This window comes from Equus przewalskii, chromosome X (assembly GCF_037783145.1).
Source record: "Equus przewalskii isolate Varuska chromosome X, EquPr2, whole genome shotgun sequence".
Classification (NCBI taxonomy): Eukaryota; Metazoa; Chordata; class Mammalia; order Perissodactyla; family Equidae; genus Equus; species Equus przewalskii.
In genome coordinates this window covers 44,056,436-44,076,817 of record NC_091863.1, presented here as the reverse complement: position 1 = coordinate 44,076,817, position 20,382 = coordinate 44,056,436, and the positions used below count along the sequence as shown (strand labels likewise).

Genomic DNA, 20,382 nt, shown 5'->3' with positions numbered 1-20,382 from the left:
TCACTTCTTCACTGCCTATTTGGATTCCTTTTATTTCTTTTTCCTGTCTAATTGCTCTGGCCAAAACCTCCAGTACTATGTTGAATAAGAATGGTGAGAGTGGGCACCCTTGTCTTGTTCCTGTTCTCAGAGGGATGGCTTTCAGTTTTTGCCCGTTGAGTATGATGTTGGCTATGGGTTTGTCATATATGGCCTTTCTTATGTTGAGGTATTTTCCTTCTATCCCCATTTTATTGAGAGTTTTTACCATAAATGGATGTTGGAGAGCTGGATGATTTTTAAGGCTCCTTCCAGCTTGAAGTTTCTTGATTTTTATGCTGGTATTATTAAAATCCTGCTGGTCATACATAGCTGACACTCCTGTGAACTCCCAGAGTAGGCCGCACTCCCCTCTGTCACAGCACTTGTCAATGTACCATGACTGTCTTTCTCCTCCAATAGATTATCTCTACTCCCACTGCCCAAGCTCAGGCCTTATCATCCATTGTCTAGATTATCGCACCAGCCTCTTCACAAATGCCCTCCAATATATCTTCCGAACTGCCCTCCAGTGAGATCTCTCCAAAACTTGGCTCTCAACACATCACCCCATGCCCTGCAATGCATACCTCTTCCCTCAGCTTAAAACCCTATGTCGGCTCCCAATTCCCAACAGAATAAAGCTCCTTATCCTGCTATTCAAGTGTCTTCGTGATCTGGGCTATCCAACTCTTCAGACTCTTCTCCTGACCCTCTCTGCCTCCCTGTTTGTGCTCTAGTTTGTACTGACCTGATAAAAGTGCTCTACATCCACGTATCCTGTTGGTTCCGTGCCTCTGTACATTTGCTCATGCTGTCCCCTCTGCCTTAACCTCTCTTTTGCCCCCAATTCTCACCAACCCACATGCTGTCCTTCTTTACCCAGCTAGCTCCACTCATCCTCCAAGCCTCAGTTCAGACATCACCTCCTCCAGGAAGCCCTCTCCGACAGTCTGGGTAGACGTCTCTCATTTGGGTACCTAGGCCCCCTTAGCTCCCCTCTGGCATAGCACACAGGAAACCACACTGCAATCATCTGTTTCCATAGTCATCTTTTTTTTTTTTTTTTAAAGAAGTCTTTTTCCTTTTGGTGAGAGATTGGCCCTGAGCTAACATCTGTTGCCAATCTTCCTATTTTTCCTTCCTCCCCAAAGCCCTTGTACATAGTTGTATATCCTAGTCACAAGTCATTCTAGTTCCTCCACATGGGATGCTGCCACAGCATGGCTGGATGCGTGGTGCATAGGTCCGCGCCCAGGATCTGAACCAGCGAACCTTGGGCCACCAAAGCAGAGCACGCAAATTTTAACCACTCGGCCACAGGGCTGCCCCCACGGTCATCTTCTCCACAAAACTGTGAGCACCCTGAAGCCAGGAACTAACTAATACTAATTACAGCACTCCCTACCTGCAATAGCACAAGGCATGGCACATATGAGGCACACAATATTCACTGGACTGACCTCTCTCTCAGAAATGTGGTGAGCTCCCACATGGCTTCTCCCTCCTGCCCTTCCATGGCATTTTTGCAAAGTTATTATTAATAATAAAAATGCCTATCACTGACTAAACATGCACTATGTGCTGAACACTTCATATATGTCATCTTATTTAATTCTCACAACAATCACGATAATATGGGTTACTTATGAATTGGTTAGCATATACCTATACCTATACCTACACCTATACATATACAGTTGTGTGACATGCCTCCCAGTTTTATAAGGAAATTTTGGGGAAGGAAGAAATTAGGTACTTTTTATCACAGATATAATGACAATAATTTTAAAGTGGTTATATAGAGGAAAATATTGGTTTTATTTAAGTGAATGCAGTATACTGCATCCTGGAATCCAGCAGGAAATTACCAGGCCCAGATATGTAGTCATATTATCCCTCAAAAAAAGGTATAAAAATCACATAGCTGCAAAGAAATGTGGTTGATATTAGTGAAATGGTACATATCAGGTGATAATGGTGATACATTTCCTTCTAAAATGGTAGCAAAATCATCCTGATGGGCCACGTAGCTCTGGCTTGTCATCTTTGTTTTGAAAAGAATGTGATGCGACAACCTCGGCTGGGTTGTTTGGTTTGCTACAGTCCACCTCCAGGGGGCAGGGCAGCCTCACGTATTATTTTCCGTCCTTGTCTCTCAGTCTTCCATCCTGATCAGGACCTCGATGGGTGTGCTAGGCAGCCAGGAAATTTCCTGATACATTTTTGTGGGGGCGGGGCAAGACGAATCTTGTATATCCAAAAATACAGTTTTATCCCCATTTACTACTTGAGAAAACTGAGGCTCTGGAAGTTAAGTGACTTGCCTAGAGTCACACAAAATCCTCCTTCCACAGCACCACACTTTCTTCAAATGCTAAGGTCCCAGAGAGCTTCAGCTAAGTGTTTGAGAATGGGCTTCCCTGTGTAAATGCTTTCAACATGGATGCTTGAGGAGAGACCAAACACCGTGAGGAAGTTCGAGTAACTAGCAAATGCTCTTGCCCTAAATGAGTTACCTCAAAAGAGGAAGGAAGTCATTTATTCATCATTCTTCCCCATGACCAATGTTTATGATTCTGCCAGGGAAGACAGCAGGGAATGAGCCAGAGGGGCTGCACCTTATTCCGACTCCAAGACACTGTGTCCAGCCCAGGGTTTGAGCCCAATACAGATTTGACAGACAAATAAGTAACGTCCCGCTGGACTGGGCGAACTGCACACAGGTCCTACACAGGCCTCTTTGCTCCTTTCAGAACAGAAGATCTTATGTTGAGGGTCCAGACCACGTATGACATGGCCGTGGCACAGGAGGGAGAGCTAACAATAAGCAGATTGGCCTAAATGTCTCCAAAGACTAGTCTGAGTCTGCTACCCTGACATTCTACCAACTGGGAGGCTGGTGAGCGTGAGGAGCACAGAGAGCAGAGGCCAAACAGCTCCAGGGAGCACGAGGAAAAAGCCATACAGAAGCCAAGAGAATTCTGAAGTTGAGTCATCTCTAGAGGAGTCCTGGAATGAAGAAAAACTTAGGCATCTCTGGCTATTAGTGCACCAGGACTTAATCTGACATTCATTTGTCTACTCAGCATTTATTGAGCAGCTACTATGTGCTGTGCTATGTGTTTCCAGCTCCTTCATGCCCACAGCTCCTAGTCCAGGGACTGACACAAAATGCACTTGATATATGTCATTAAATCTCAATCTGAAGGGGCTCTCGATGTAGTAGGACACAAGATGTAAACAAATAACCATCAAGGTACAAAAAGGGGCAAAGTGCTCATTTCAAGGGTCAGGGATAGACCGAGCACTGGGAGCGACCAGCGAAAAAACACGGGAGAGGGGCTGGCCCCGTGGCCGAGTGGTTAAGTTCACGCGCTCCGCTGCAGTCGGCCCAGTGTTTCGTTGGTTCGAATCCTGGGCGCAGACATGGCACTGCTCGTCAAGCCACGCTGAGGCAGCGTCCCACATGCCACAACTAGAGGGACCCACAACGAAGAATATACAACTATGTACTGGGGGGCTTTGGGGAGAAAAAGGAAAAATAAAATCTTTAAAAAAAAAAAAGAAAGAAAAAACATGGGAGAGATGACAGGATGGGAGAGGTAACAGCAGGCCTCAGCCTGGGAACTAGATGGAGCAGCCCAGGAGAAGAGAACATCATTAGCAAAGACCTAGAGGTCATTAGAAGGCTGCGTGAGCTAACGTTGGGGCACACAGGCCAGTCTGGCTGCAGCCCGGTCTATGTAAAGGGGACTATGAAAAAATGAGAAGAGAAAGGCAAGTTGGGGGCAGATCCCAAGAGGACTGTGCATGGCAGGCAGAGGAGTCTGAACATTCTCCTGCAGGCCAAGAGACAGTGAAACCACTGGAGCTCTGCAGAAACCTTGGCCTGGCCGTACCTCATCAGAGGCTTGATGGAGCAAGAGCAGGAGGGGCATCTATTAGAAGACTACGGCAAAAATCCAGGAGGCCATCAGGAGAGGGAGCCTGACTCAAGCAGTGGTCCCCAGAGCTCTGCTGGGGCAAGCCCGGAGCCATGCCTGGAGTATCTTCAACATCTTCATACCCAGCCTGCAGGAGGCAATGGTGTACCATGGGCTCGGGAGCCAGACAGTTCTGGGCCCATGCAGTTGTGTAACCTCAGGCAGGTCACCGCACCTCTCTGATTCTTGTTTCCTCGTCTGAAAAATGAGGATAATAATAACACCCACCTGGAAGGGACTCTGCGAATGAGATAAGAGGCAATACTGCATGGTGGGTAAGAAGGAGGCAGGCAGACTGTGGGGCCCGACCACCTGGAATCCTTTTAGCTCCTTCTCACTTCTGCTGCTTATTCATTGAGTGACCTTGGGTAAGTTAAACAACCTTTCTGGTCCTTAGTTTCCTCATCTGTAAAGCAGATTTAACAACAATATCTACATCAAAGGATTCATGTGAAGACTGAATGAACTAATACATGGAAAGCGCTTAGAACAAATAGTGCTTGGCACACAGTAAATGCAGTTTAAAAAAAATGTTAGCTATTATTACATAAAGCCACATAGGGTGGTGCCTGGCTGAGATTCACTCAGGACGCGTGTGGCCTTTTCGCCATGCTCCATGCCTTTACTACACTCCCAGCAAATTCAGAGGCCACAGCAGGCAGGGTGTGGGACAGATGAAAGAGTAGCAGAGAGCAAGCCTGGGTCCAGTTTTACTCCTACCTCGCCCTCCATTGGACACCAGAAGACACCCACTCTCTTCAGAGCTCCCCTCCCGGGTCCTCGACCAGTGGCCTGGCCTGACCTGATCTCTCCTTCGTCCGAAAAACCTCCATTCCTCACCACCCTTGCTACTCATTTTGTCCTGAGTACCATCGCAATGGGCAGGCCTGGAACCCTGTGTCTCTGGCCAGGGGGAGAGGGGCTCTCCAGGACAGAGAGCACGGTGTTTGCTGAGCCTGGTGGCCCCTTCTGCTCTGTGCACACAGCCAAGAAATGTTTGTGGATGAAAACAACCCCATTCTTGCCCAGGATCTAGACAGAGAAGCAAGACTCCTCTAATTCTCATTCAACTCGACATTATCATTTCCTCCCACACAAGTATAAGGCTTCCAACACAGTAGGGGGACAGTAAATGGTTTTTCCTCCTGGGAAGAAGGAGAGAATCCCCCTGGGAAGAATCCTCAAGACCCCAAAGAAGACAGACTTCCCCAGGGCCCCTCCCTGGGCCCACTCTCTCCCTCCCTCCCAGTGCCCTTAGCTCCTGCGGGGAGCACTCTGACACCCCATTGCACACAGGAGACAGGCCAGCAGCCATGTGGTAGATCACACATTGCCCTGGCTGTCAAGAACAGGCTGGCCCCTCTGGTAGCTGTCCCCCAAAGTGAGCCAGCTTGCAGGGCGGGCATGGGGTGGGGGCAGAGTATGCAGTTACCACCAAACCAGCCTTAGCCCCCCACCGCCCACAGTAGAGCCAGAGCTAGGCCCATGCAAAAAGTATGGGAAATGCAGCTCTCTTCAGCGTGGAGCAACTGAGCAGTGGCCCCCAGCACGCCTATAAATCATTCCAGGCACCAGACCTGCAAGGAGGGTCAGGCCAAGATCAACGCCAAAGCACAGCCCTTCTCTAATCATCTGGAGAGAGGCAACAATCCCAAAGAAAAAGACCTGAGCATTGGTGGAGACCAGCAGCTACTGAAAAACAAACAAGCAAAGCCCTCACATACAGAGGACCAGCGGCCAGCAGGAAGTCAGGCCTCATCTGGCTCTATGCTGCACTAGAAAGGCCACACCCAGAGCACAGCAGAAGGCAGCCTGGCATCCAGAAACCTGTCCAGATGAGACAGTGCGGGAGGAGGTGGGAATCCTGGGGGGATGACATGGGTGGGAGTGGACATGACAGCTGCTATCAACCATATAGGGAAAGTTCACAGGACCAGGAGTCTGTCTTATGGGTAGTGTGACCTCTGGTGTGTTGCTTCACTTCCCTGAGCCCTCAGTTTCTTCAGCTGTAAAAATGTGGATTGTGGTGACAGACACTCATGGTCATTGGGAGGACTGAATAAGTCCCTAGGCAAAGCGGCCCTCAACAAGCGGCAGCTGGGCCTAGGCCCGTCTCTCCCCTCTTCCTCCACCAGAGGGAGCCTGGGGACCAGAAGCGCCCAGCCTGTACCGGCTCTACCTATCCTCCCCCAATGCTGCAGCCTCTGCTGCTAAACTCCCACCCTGCCTGCCCTGGCTTCCAGCAGCAGCCTTCTCACCCACTCCTTACAGACACAGAACAGGCTTGGCACAGGAGTCCCTTGCAGCAGCTGTGGTGGCAGCAATGGCTACTGCATCAACAGGCCCTCCTGACGCCTGGCTGGGAAGGAGAGTGGAAAGGAGGGAGACATAGCCTTCTCCCCTCCCCTGTTGACTCCTCCACTCATCCAAGAGTCATCTCCTTTAGCTCAAATCCTCTAGATACCTAAGGTTCTCCTGGCCTCTCCCAGTTCGTGACCTGGCCAGGTCCTGATGCCAAGAGATTCCTGTGGGTTGGAGAGCTCTAGTGGAAAAACAACAGGCCTCGGAGACAAGCGGACTTGGGTTCTAGTCCCAGCTCCATTAGGAACCAGCAGCATAACCTTGAGCAACGTCCCTCCCCCTTGGAGCCTCAGTTTCCCCATCTCTAAAATGGAGTTGCTAACGCTCACTGCACAGGGCCTGTTGTGAGGACCAAAAAAGGTAAAAATGGATGTGCAAATATTGAATATATGGTTAGGAGAAATTCAAAGTACTATTTAAATCCCCTTATTAATCCAGCAGGAAATGTGAAGCAAGGAAATCCAACAAACAGCCTGGAGGGTGCACAAAAAGAGGGAAGGACCAAGAGGCAGGCTTGCATGGATGGCAGAAGCACAGAGCTCAAGAGCAAACGGGCTCCCAGCCAGCCAAGAGATTCAGACCCAGGTCTGTAGATAGAGAATCTGAGGGTAAGAGAATCCTGGAATTGGGGAAGACTTAGGTCATTTCACTGGGCTTTATACCGATTCAGGAATTATGCTTTCTCCAGCTCTCTCTGACCCCCACTGGGCCTCTGCTGGACACATTCAGCCAGCCCCCACCCCCACATGGTGCTGCAGATGGCCAGATTGGAAAGTTCTTCCTGATTTACACCAAATTTTCCCACTGCTCCTGGTTCTGCTCCCTGGAGCCACACATAAGGAGGCTGCTTCCTCTATCACTGGCCTGACCACGATAGAAAAGTCTTCTGCAGCCCAAGCTCAAGGACCACAATGCCCATCAAGTCGCCCACTGCCCCCACCCCACCATGGCCCTCTCCTGAAAGGGCCTTGCTTGACTGAGCTGGACCCTTCCTCCAGTGTGGGGCCCCAAGCCGCACTCAGGCAGTCCTCCAGGAATCAGTTCCCAGCAGCCCCACCTGGACAGGAGAGCCCATCTCCCTCACCCCAAGACTACTCTGGGGCAGCCCACACCAAAATTCAGCTGAGGGTGCACTGCAGTGGAGCCCAACCGAGCCCTCGAGCTGCAGCTGCTGCTCCTGGGGCGCAGCCATCTCAACCCAGCACCCCAGCCTGCTGCCTCACCACGGGGGAGTTGCAGAGAGCTGTCTCCCAGCAGATTTCCTGAGGCAGAAGGCTTCCCCACCCCCAGCCCAGCCTCCAAGAGACACTCTACTGGTTGTGGCACATGGTAGGACCAGCTGAGCAGTGAGAGAAGGGGGAAGGCTGTCCATTCGCTAGAGGACTTCAGACTTGCTCTGTAGTGTGGCTGGATTAGCCACAGAACCATCAAATCTAAGCAGGAGGGGTCCTCAAAGAGCATTTAAGGCAGACCTTGCCTTTTAGAAAGATATGAGGGAACTGATGGCCTGAGAGAGGAAGGGACTCAGTCAAGGTCGCAGAGCTGGAAGGGGAAGCCGGGTCTCCTAACTCCCAGTTCAGCGTTGTCTCCAGTACAGCGGAACAGAAATCAGGAAGCCTTTAGGGCAGCCCTGTGAGCCTGCGTGCCCTTGACTCTCTCAGCCTGACATTCATCCCAGCCAGCTCACCATGGTATCTGCATGGAAGAAGTGCACCCAGCCCATGGCCCACCAACCCAAGAGATATTGCCAAGGTGTCCCAAATAGGCAGACACACAGACCCTAGCACAGAAACTGGCTCTGATCCAAAAGAGGAAAGATCTGTAGACTTCCCTTTCTGGTACACTGTTTAATTGGGTGGTGTTTTTCTTGGGGGTGGAGAGGGGGTGGTCTTTGAGGAACCAGCCAAGGGTCAGGCCTCCATCTTTGCTCCCCCATCTTTGCTCTCCCAGCCAGGATGTACGGCAGTTCTCCTCAGAGGGATGTCTCAACCTCCAGCAGGCGTTCTGGCCCCCACCCGCCTCCCTGGGAAAGGATGGAGCTGAGGCAGCCGGAGGAGACAAGATCAGGCCTGCACTAAGGACCTACAGAAGAGACCCGAATAGGCCAAAAAAAAAAAAAAAAGTGGGGGGAGGGCTTTCTTTCCCTTGGGGGTCTGACTTGACAACATCGCAGACAATAAAAATCCCAACCAGCATATTCAAAATAAATAAGTAAAAGAAAAACCATCTTCTGGCAAGGATACAGCCAGGGGGTGAAGGAAGTGGAGGGGGTGATGACCGCTCTAGGCCCTCACTGGCCACGGTTTTGAGAAAGAAGAGACGCCTGCACTCATCCGACCAGCCCCGTCTGGGGTGACTAGAGAAGGGGTGTCGCTGCATGAGGGGGACCTGGCTTCTCCTGACAGGCTGGGACAGGAGAAAAGGACATGGAATCAGACACTGGCTTCTTACTTTACCAGGCGGACAAGTTGGAGAAGGAACTAGAGGGGAAGAGCCGGGGGGTACAAACACACGTTCCTTACTTTCTCTGGAGGGTTGTGGCCGGACTGGTGCTGGTACTGGTGCTGTGACCACCGCCGGCCCCGGGGCTGGAACTCCTGGATGCGCCACGGCTCAGCTGGCCCCGCTCCCGCGGTGGCCGGGGCCCCACGCCCACCGCCGCCGAATAGCCAGCTTCCTTCTCTCGGCCCGGGTGCGCTGGCCCGGCCTCCCGCCCGCCACGCTCACGACCCAGGGCTGGGTTCTCGTGGTGCAGGTGGCACTGGGCAACGTCGCGTTCGCGGGCTGGGTAACCGCTAGTGTCCTGGAGCGGGTATGAGGCGTCCCGCTCCTTGTCCCGATACACAGCCTCTCGGTTCTGGTAGGCGCCTTCCCGGTTCGGGTAGCCCACGTCCCGGGCCGCCTGGTGGAACTGGCTCTCCCGCAGCTCGCGGTGGTGGAACTGGGTCTCGCGCAGGTTCTGATACTGGCTCTCGCGGCCGGGGCTATCCCGCGCGCCGTGGGGGTCCCGGTGCAGCTCCCCGCGGTGCAGCTGGCTCTCCTCCCTCAGGTCGCGGTTCTCCTGGGTGAGCTGGTCCAGCTGGCCCTCCAGCTCTTCGATGCGCCGACGCTGGGTCTCCAGCAGCTGCTGCTGGCTCTCGATGATGTTGTTCAGCTCCAGCAGATACTCCACCGCCCGGTTGGGGCTCTCTGATCCCGGACCGCCCGGGGGCCCCGACCCCGCCTCCATTCTGGCGGCCCAGGGGCAGGGGAACGGGCAAGAGAGCCCAGTCCCCGCTCGCTCACGGCGCCACCCTCCCCCGGGCCCAGCCGGGGGAGGGGGCCGGCGGGACGCGAGGGCACGCACCGGGCTCGAGGGCCCGGGGGCCCGGGGGGGCCCGGGAGACAGCGCTGGGGCCGGCGGCACCGGTAGCAGGAGCTGAGGCTGCGGCTGCCGCTACCGCTGCCGCCGCCGCCACCACCACCGCCACGGCTAGGGAGGACGCTGCCCACGGCGCTCCGCCCGCTGCGGAGTCACTGCGCAGCGCGGCCGCGCGGGACCGCCCCGGCCGCTGGCCCGCCCCCCGCCCCCGCCCCAACCCTGCTCGCCCAGGCCGCCCCCGCGTGCCCCACCTGCAGCTGCCACCCGCACCCGAAGCCCGACCCGCCTCGAGGCACCCAGGCCAAGCCAGGCCTAGTCCCATCAGGAACTGTCAGAGATCTCTCCATTCCATCAGTCCCGGTCCTCACTTAATGCAGCCTAACGAAGCCCTCTATCCCAATCCATTCCCATGTCCCTCGGGTCCGCCAGGCCCAAGATCTTCACCGAAGACATCCCAGGAACCCCCATGCCAGGGAGACCCCAGGTTCAGGCATTCCACGGACTCCCCATTCCCTGAGTCTGCCAAGCCCAGTATCGGATTCCCCATCCCCTCCAACGCCTGGACCTATCTCAGGCGACCACCCCCCAGCCCATGTCATGGGCAGTCGCTGGATCTCTCATCCTAGCCGGTCTCTGGACCATCTCCCCATCCCAGCCAGGCCTGTGTCCCTCCAGCCCAGCCAGTCCCCATCTCCCCCATCCCAGGCAGACCCTGGTACACTGCACCTCCCACACACAACATCACAGGCATCCCTTACTCCAGCCGCCCCTAAACTCTCATCCAAGCCAATGCCCAGTTCCCCTATCCCAGCCCACCCCAGGATCCCACGGGTTAGCCAGTTCCTTGTCCTCCAACCAAGGCAGTCCCAGGATCTCCCATCCCAGCAAGCCCTGGGACTCCCCATGGCAGCCAATCTCAGGATCAAAGCTCCATTCCTTCATTCAACCCTCATTTTCTGCTCTCCTTTGGAAATGCTCTCCTTCTTTCAGTCCATCATCTCCATCCAATGAAACTATACCCAGCCTTCAGGACTTAAATGCCAGCATGCCAAAGCCAGCTCCGATTTCCCCAGCCAGAAGTGCTCGCTTTCTCTCTCCTCTTGACTTCCTACTGCATTTCCCCTACACCTTTCTTGTGGCACTTGTGGGACAAGTGGAACTCTGCTTCATAGCACATTCATTTGTGTTCTTGTTTTATGTCCTCCGCCAGATGAGTTCCTTAAAGCCAGAAACATGTTGTCACTCATCTTTGTGGGCAGGTTGGGGTAGAGGAGAAGGTACGAGTTTTACTGTCACACAAAACTAGATTTAAATTCCATCTTCTCCTTTCTGAACTTCCATTTCCCTATCAATAACACCTACCTCACAGAGGTGGTCTTGGAAAAAAGCATGCAAAAACATTTAACACAGAAGAGATAACCCACAGTATGGGAGGTAATATTTGCAAATGATATATCTAAGGGCTTTGTGTCCAGAATATGTAAAGAACTCTCACAGGTCAACAAAAAAGACAACTCAATTTTTTTTAATGGGCAAAGGGTTTAAATAGACACTTCTCCAAAGAAGATGTACAAATGACCAATAAGCACATGAAAGGATGCTCAATATCATTAGCCGCCACGGAAATGCAGATCAAAACCACACAAGCTTTCCGTGCTACCCATAAGGCATTGTTCTGAGTTCCCATCATAACTTAAAGAGGAACTTTTACAGTGTCCGGAGCCCCTGATGTCTTGCAGGTGAAAAAGGAGGATGTACTTAAATTCCTTGCAGCTGAGAACCACTTAGGTGGCACCAACCTTGACTTCCAAATGGAACAGTGCATCTACATAAGGAAAAGTGATGGCATCTACATAATAAATCTGAAGAGAACCTAGGAGAAGCTTCTGCTATGGCTTGTGCCATTGTCGCCATTGAAAACCTGGCTGATGTTAGTGTCATGTCCTCCAGAAATACTAGCCAGCGAGCTGTGCTGAAGTGTGCTGCTGCCATCAAGGCCACTCCCATTCCTGGCCCCTTCACTCCTGGAACCTTCACTAACCAGATCTAGGACACCTTCAGGGAGCCACGACTTCTGGTGGTTACTGATCCCAGGGCTAACCACTGGCCTCACACAGAGATGTCTTATGTTAACCTGCCTACCATGCCTCTGTGTAACACAGATTCTCCTCTGTGCCACGTGGACTTTGCCTTCCCATGCAACAAAAAGGGAGCCCACTCAGTGGGTCTGATGTGGTGTACGCTGGCCTGGGAAGTTCTGCGCATGTGTGGCACCATCTCCCATGAGCATCTATGGGAGGTCATGTCTGATCTCTACTTCTACAAAGATCTGAAGAGACTGAAAAGGAAGAGCAGCTGCTGCAGCAAAGGTTGTGACCAAGGAGGAATTTCAGGGTGAATGGACTTCTTCAGCTCCTGAGTTTACTGCTGCTAAACTCGAGGTCGCAGACTGGTCTGAAAGCATGCAGGTGCCCTCTGTGCCTATCCAGCATTTCCCTGCTGAAGACTGGAGTGCTCAGCCTGCCACTGAAGACTGGTCTGCAGCTCCCACCACTCAGGTCGCTGAGTGGGTAGGAATGACCCCTGAGTGGTCTTAAGCTGTTCTTCCACAGGCTCTTAAACAGAAAATGGAAGTAGGGTTGTTGAAAAATAAACATCGGCTTCTTAAAACACACGCACGCGCACACACACACACACACACACTGAGATACCTCTTCACACCCACTATGATAACTAAAATAAAATGGACAGACAAAGAGAAATATTGACGAGCATGTGGAGAAACTGGAACCCTCATTCATTGCTGGTGAGAATGTAAAATGGTGCAGTCACTTTGGAAAACAGCTTGGAAGTTTCTCAAAATGTTAAACATAGAGTTAACATATGACCCAGGAATTCCACTCCCACGTATGTGCCCAAGAAAAATGAAAACATACGTCCACACAAAGACTTGTATATGAATGTTCATAGAAGCATTATTCATAATATCCAAAAAGTAGAAACAACTGAATGTTCGTCTATCGATAAATGGGTAAACAAAATGTGGTATAGCCACACAATGGAATATTATTCAGCCGTGAAAGGGAATGACGTACTGATACATCCTAAAACATGGGTGAACCTCAAAAACATTATGCTGAAAGAGATACAAAGGGTCAGATATTGTATGATTCCATTTATATGAAATTTCAGAATAGGCAAATCCATAGAGATAAAAAGTAGAGTAATCGTTGCCAGGGGTTGGGGCATGGGTTGGGGAAAGGGGAGTAACTGCTAATGGGTATGGGGTTTTTTGGAGGGAGAATGAAAATGTTCTAAAATTAGATTGCAGTGATGCTTGCACAGCCCTGTTAATTAAAAACTACTGAATTGTACATTTTAAAATGGGGAATTTTATGATATGTCAATTATATCTAGATAAAGCCAGTTTGTTTTTTTTTTTTAAAAAAACACCTTGCCCAGAGTCTAGCACATAACAGCAACTACACAGTAATGAATAACATGTCTTTGGTGCTTACCATGTTCTGGGCACTGTGCTAAACACTTTACACGTACAAACACACTTACCTCCATCTTACGGGTGAAGCAAGTGAAACCCAGAGTTTGAATGATCTGCCCAGGGTCACACAGAGGCATAGCCAAGACGCTCAGATGTTTCCTTCTCACTTCTTTGTACCTTTCCTCAGTACCTTGTACAAAATAGGTGCTCTGTAAGTGTTTAATTAATATATCCATCAAATACTTCTATTCATCCAGTGAACATTTACAGAGCACTCATTATGTTCTAGGCAATACCTGCATTCCCATCTTTATCCCTGCTTCTCTCATTCAGATTCCCTGTGGGGCAGAGGGCAGATAGGTACAAATATTCATTCACAAAATATTTCTTGAGTGTCAACTATGTGTCAAGCACTGTTCCAGACACTGAGGATATAGCAATGAGCTAAATAGACAACAGTCCCTAACCTCATAGAGCTGACATTCTAGTAGGAGAGAGAGACAATATATAAATAGAACATAGAGAGCGTGTTGGATGGTGTACTGGGTTGAATAGTATCCCCAAATCTTGATATTCACTCTGTGAATATGACCTTATTTGGAAAGAAGTTTCTTTGCAGATGTAACCAAGTTAAGGTGAGGTCATAATCTATTAGTGTGAGTCCTAATCCAATGACTGGTGTCATTATGAGGGAAATTTGGACACACACACACGGAGAACACCATGTAAATATGGAGGCGGAGATTGGAGTCTACAAGCCAAGGAATGCCAAGGGTTGCTGGCAACCCCCAGAAGCCAGGAAGAGGCAAGGAAGGATTCTTCCTTAGAGCTTTCAGAGGGAACACGGCCCTGCCAACAGTTGATTCCGGACTTGTAGCCCCCAGAACTGTGAGAGAATAAATCTCTGTTGTTTTAAGCCACCCAGTTTGTGGTACTTTATTACGGCAGCCCTTCAACATCAGCACAGATGGTGCTCTGGAGAAAGACACAGCAGGGAAGGATGATGGAGAGCTCTGGGTGAATCAGACATAGCCTGTGCCCTCAGGAAGCTCCCAGTCTAGTCAGAGAGCTACAACCACAAGTCACAAACAAGACTAACAAGACAGAATGTGCAAAGCGCTGGAATGGAGGCACCAGGACTGGGGTGCTTGGAGGTCTCTATGGATGGGAAAGTATTGGAGCCGAGCTTAGGATTTCAATAGGTAGAAGTGATAGGCTGAGAAATACCTGTTGAAGGGAGCCACATGCAGTGGGAGGAAAGGAACAGAGTCAGGAAAACAATGTGTGTTTAGGGAACCACATGTAATTTGGTTGAAGAGAGCATGAGAGATGCACCTGTGTGTGTGTGTGTGTGTGTGTGTGTGTGTGTGTGTGTGTGTGTGTTGTAAGGGATAGGAGGGGATGGAAAGGTATGGCTTGATTCAGCTTCGAGAAGACTCCATTGCCAAACTGGAGCATCTGGACCTTCTCTTATATGCAATGAAAAGTCATGGAAAGTTTTTGAGCGGGAGAGTAACATGGTAGGAGGGGAGGGGGTCCACATGGATATTGTATGCACCAAATGTTACATATTACAAGGTGAGTTTTGTATTGATTTGTTGTTGTTCAGCAGAGACTGTGGCACTGCCTTCTTTTCCTGCCTGCTGCCTCCCGGAGCCATTTCCCAGAAGCCTCAGTCCCTGGTGTGATTGCTCCAACTCCCCTTACCCTAGGGCCAGCTTTGCCAAGGAATGCGAAGCTAGAGCAGGAAAGAACTCTGAAAACGACATCTCACCACTGCCAGTATCCAGTCAACAAGAACTCGTCATGATAATGAGAGCCATGAAATGTTTTCCTCAGATGCAAAGGTGGCATCTGTTCAACTTGGGTTTTCCTGTTGGATTCTCACAGCTCTCGCCATAAGCAGATCTTCTGATATATCTATTAGCTGCCAGAGAGAAGATGGGAAAATCAAAATTTAAAAAAAATCATTAATCTTTCCCTCAAGGAGTTTACAGTCCAGAATATCAGAGCTGAAGTGACCTTTTTTTCAGATGAGTACACTGAGGAACAGAGATAAATGATTTGCACGATTGCTGTATGACCATTAGACTGCAATTCCTTACTTGGGCTATTTCCTGAGGTCTGGTGTTCCACAGAGTCTTAAGATTGCAGGCTTTAAAGAGCAGAACGGTAGGAAAGTGACCATCTGTGAGGAACATAGCAGAAGGAAAAGGGAAGCAAAAAGGAAGACTCTCATCTCTGTGGAGATCCCTAAAGAGATAGTGGTGCTTAAAACTAAGACAGCATTTGGCTAATTAATTATCCTTCCAGCCCCCTTCCCCCTAGTGGGGGAAGGGGGAAGACGTAACCAAAGTACCTGTCAGTCTTGAGCAGTCTCACAGAAAGGAATCCTAATAGGCTAGTCTGGAGTTTCATTTTAAGAAAAATTTGTAAGCTTGATCCTGTCAGAACATAAAACCACATAACCCTATGTGTTTCCAATTTTGTCCTAGCTGCCATAAAACTTCGAGCCAAATTCAAAGTCCAATTATAATCCAGTTCATTTTAGGTACCTGGCAACATCTATTCCTGCTTCCTTTACATGGGCTCTGGTCTGTTTTCTTCCACAATTTAATCCCCAATTGTCTTTCTTTCATGTTGTAACTGATGAGTTGCCTAACATCAGTTTAAGGCAGGTGAAATATAAATCTTACATAAACTAAACTATATTTACAGATGCTAAGGAGATTTGAACCAATGAAGAACATTTGAAGGAACAGATGATATTTGGTCTAGAGGAGAGTAGACTTCTGAAGACATGATTATTGGCTTCAAATATCCAATAGGCTATCATGGGGGCGATGTAATGGAATTATTCTGCTTAGTTTCAAAGGGCACAGGCAGAAGCAATGGGTGAAAATTACAGGGAGATAGATTACCAGAGGGAAGAAACTTCTCACAGGCAGAGCTTAATGAAGATGGTGAGTTCACCGTCATTGGAGGTGTTCAAATAGTGGCTGCACGGCCTCATTTGGAGGGTCTGTTGCATAGAGAATATAAACACTGGATGGAGAGGTTGGATAAGATGATTGTAAAGGCCCTTTCCAGCCCTGATATATGCAAAACACAGTCCTAGATGTAGAAAAGAAGACTGAGGAGGGGAGGTATTTGGGGAGAGGGGACTGGAAAGAAAGAAACAAAAGTTCATTGAATGCTGGAACATTCTAGCAAAAAGCAGTAAGCCCTAACTGCTCCTGAGACCCTTGTAAAAGGAAAGGTCCATAAACAGAACCCAAGCCTGCATTTCCCCAGTCCTATGCCATGTGACTGCCATAGGGCAGGAGAAATAGAAGAATCAGCTCCATTGGTCCCTCTACCATCTAACCAGCCATCATTTGAGGAAAAGCAAGTCAAGACCGTTAGAGCTGGAAGGGGCCTTAGAGATTCTGTCGTCCCAATCCCTCATTTTAGGACTGGATAGAAAGAGGCACAGAGAGTGGAAGGGGCCTGTCTACCTGTCAGCCACTTCACCCGGCCATGTGCTGCTGAAGGGCACAGACAGTTTTGTTTACCTTTCAATCCCCCAGTGGGGCCTGGCCCCAGGTCCTTGCGCATGGTGGGCGCACAGTAAGCAGTTGGAAAATTGAGTTGAATTGCCCAGAAAAAAGTAGAAGCTAAGTCTTTTGACCCCCAGCCTATGATGCTTTCCATGACAAAATGTCATACAATTCAATTCAGCAGACATTTATTTGGCATCTGTGTGTGCCAGCCCTGGAGCTATAGGAAGAGATGAAAAAGAGGCTGGGCCCTCGAGGAACAAATGGCTCCTCCTGGGAGCTGAGCTCTTCCCCTCTCGGGGCCTGCACAACTGCTGTTCTTTTGGCATGGAAAGCTCTTTTCACTGCCTTTGCCTACTTACCACCTATTCATCTTCAGATCTCAGTTCAAATGTCCGTTCATCAGCGGCACCTTCTCTCACTCCCGAAAGAGGCAGATCCCCCTCATACATGCTCTCAGCGAGCCCTTCTCCTTCCTCAGACCTCACAAGTGTGTAATTACATGTTGCTTTGTGCAGTTCTTTGTTTGCTTCCCTCCTGCCTCCCTCACTAGACTGTTAGCTCTACAAGGGCAGGCACCCTGTCTGTTTTGCTCCCACTGTACCGTGGGTTTGGCAAAAAGCCTGGAACATGGTAAGTAAGCAATAAGCAATCCATGTTTGTCGAATGCATGAATCAACAATTTGATGGGATATATAGATAGATCAGTTATAACTACAATTCACTGTGATAAGGGGTATAAGGTAATACAGAAATCAATTCTTTGTGAAGGAGGAAGCTGGCTCCTGTATCAATGGAGCTGGCCTTGTAGAATGCATACACCTCCAGACAATCAAAGCTTGGGACGAACAGCATAGCCTTGTGAAAGTGTCTGTTATGTTCAGACAAACCAAAGCTACGTGTCAGCATCCCTCTATTTCCCCATTCCCCTGAGAAGCAGGCTCCTTCTGCCACGATGGGATAGACTGGGCATCTGAGTGCTGATCGGGATTTGAGCACAACTGGCAAAATCAGACCAAGTGGGGCTGGCAAGGCCAAAAGGAAGCTCCTGGGATTTGAGACCCACAGATCTCTCTGTTCCTCAGTGTTCTCCTCTACAGGAGAAAGTCCCAGAGCTCCTGGAATGAGGGGACAGTTCTGCACCTTTTGGGTGAGGATAAGGCCTCCTCCCAGGCATAAGAGAGTGTTGCCCTCTAGTGATAATAACAATACTAACAACGCTAAGTAGTGGATGTGGTCCTTGCTAGGGTGACCAACCATCCTGGTTTGCCCAGGATTGTTTCAGCACTGAAGTTCTGCTTCCCAGGGAACCTCTGAGTCCCAGTCAAACTGGGATAGTTGGTCATCCTACCCCTTTATGGTGTTCAATGCACTCCAAGTACACACGATTTCATTTAATGGCTTATAACTCCCAAGGCCAGGAATCAGGATTCAGGCCCCACAGATCTGTAGAGCTTTAGAGATACAGCCTGTTTTCCAGATGAGGAAAGAAAGCCCAAGAGAAGGGACGTAACTTCCTTGTTCAACATCACGTTACAAATTAATGGTAGAACCGGGATCACCATCTAGGCATCTAGACCCACAGCCTCACACTCTTTGCCCCTGTCTGGCATGCTCTTGCCTACTCTGTCAGTTTTTCTAGGTCCCACATCCTCTAGGAAGCAGTCCCTAAACTACCCGCCCCTTAATCCTTTCAGAAACCTGCTCCCTTTGAAAGCCTAAAACACTTTTTCATCACTTAGCATGTGCTATAGGTATACTGGGTGTTTCTTTAATCATTTAAATGTATAACTAGAAAAAAGGGAAAGCTCCTTGGCCCCCACCCCCAGGCCCCCAGAGGTACTGGGGAGGGGAGCAACCTCCGGGCAGGAGAGTCTCAGGTGTGCCCATAGTTTGTCCAGAGCCTTGGGGAAAGGGCATTTGGCATTGCAGAGCAAGGCAAGAAGCAGAGAGAGGCTTTTGCAATCACCAGGCAAGATGGATTTGAGAGGCAAAAGCTGAGCAGAGGTGAGAAGGCATCCCTGCGGCCTCAAGAGGAAAGGAGAGAGAATGAGAGCCTTCCTTGCCCCAGTGATACCACCAAGGAATGAGTCCTAGTTTTCTTGCTACCAGGATTGTAATGTCCTTCTCTGCTCCCCTGGTCCCTGAGAAGGACCCCCCAAATCAGCTCTTGCCTCTCCCCTCCACTGAGACAAATTTGCAAACTCCCACATCTCTGTGGAAACGGCAGAGAGCAAGAGAGAAGAAAAAAGGAGAAAAATCCACCCACATGCCAACAAATTGGAAAAAAAATAACCCAGGCCTTGTCTCCCTCAGCTGTTGGCTTACTGCTCCCTCCCACTGTGGCGGCTGCTCCTGCCTCCCGGACAGGGACCTGGCTCTGTGCAGCCTCCTTTCCCATCCGGAGCTGGCTTTTGTCAATACCCCACCCTCATCTCCAGCTATGAGAGGGAGGGTCCTGGATCCCAGGGGTAGGAAAGCTGGAAGGAAGGACTGACAGAGTCACCAAATGCTTGTGGACAACCACAGACTCAGTCCCCATCACTGTCCCCAAAACCATGCAGGGGACTTTCCTCCCATCCCAGGGAAAGAAGTCAAGGAGCTCTCCTCTTTCAGGCAACTTCTCCCTCAGGTACTATCCCCTGCCCATTCCCTCTGCTGCCTATCCCTACCGTTTCATTTTTATGCTCTGTTTTCAGTCTAACTCTCTCTACTCCAATCATTCTGTTCCCTATCCTTTCTTCGCCTTCTGTCCCAGTTCAGGGCACCATATATTTTTAAAAAACAAAAGAAAGTGTGTTAATAGGAAAGGAAGGCTCTGGAAATCATCACTATTAGGAACTGTTGAGGAAAATAGAGATGTTTAGCCTGCAGGAGAAAGGATATGGCCTCATAGAATCATGGAAAGAAGGAGCCACAAGCCCTTTTTTTGATAACCTTGTCCAATCCTTCATTTTATAGATGAGGTGACTGAGGCCCAGAAAGGGAAGACGACCTGGGCTGTCATGCAAAAGAGGGGACAGCCTTGGTCTGTGGGCCTCCAGGAAACAGGAGGACCAGTGGGTAAAAGATATGAGAAGGTAGATTTAAATGACAGTTTTGTTTCTTCTTTCCGAATCCTCATTCTTGTTATTCCATTTCCTTGTCTTACTGTGCAGGATCTCCAGTTCAATGCTGAACAAAAGGAGCAATAATGGGCATCCCTGTCTTGTTACTCACCTTGAAGGGAAAGTTTCAATGTTTCACCATTATATGTGTTTGCTCTAGGATTTTAGAGGATGCTTTTTTATCAGGTTAAGGAACTTCCCTCTTATTCCTAGGATGCTAAGAACATTTTTACATCACTAACAGGTGTTAAACTTTATCAAAGGCGTCCTCAGCATCTTTTGTAATGATCATAAGGGTTTTTTCCTCTTCTAATCTGTTTATATGGTCAAGAATTCAGTATTTAGTTCAAGAGAAAGATGGACTTTCTAACATACAAAATCATTCAAAGAGGCACTGGCTACCTCATAGATCAAAGTAGTCAGCTCCAAGTCACTGGAAATGTTCAAGCAAAAGCACAGCCATTCAATAAATATGTAGGTGCCAGGTGTTGTTCTAGGTGCCGGAGACTTA

The 20,382-nt window shown here is 49.5% G+C and overlaps 1 protein-coding gene and 1 pseudogene across 5 annotated transcripts in view; one reads left to right on the top strand and one right to left on the bottom strand.

Moving 5' to 3' along the window:
* IQSEC2 (IQ motif and Sec7 domain ArfGEF 2) overlaps positions 1-9,892 on the bottom strand; it is a 78,123-nt gene extending 68,231 nt beyond the window's left edge. For 2 of the 5 annotated variants that reach the window (XM_070605568.1, XM_070605576.1), the window contains exon 1: positions 8,888-9,892. In XM_070605568.1, coding sequence (XP_070461669.1) covers positions 8,888-9,594 — 707 coding nt within the window. In that variant the 5' untranslated portion in view covers positions 9,595-9,892. The remainder of the gene's footprint in view (positions 1-8,887) is intronic. The other 3 variants (XM_070605567.1, XM_070605575.1, XM_070605569.1) reach the window with 2 other exon arrangements.
* Positions 9,893-10,959: 1,067 nt separating this feature from the next.
* On the top strand, positions 10,960-12,331 carry LOC139080862 (small ribosomal subunit protein uS2 pseudogene; annotated as a pseudogene).
* The last annotated feature ends 8,051 nt before the right edge of the window (positions 12,332-20,382 follow it).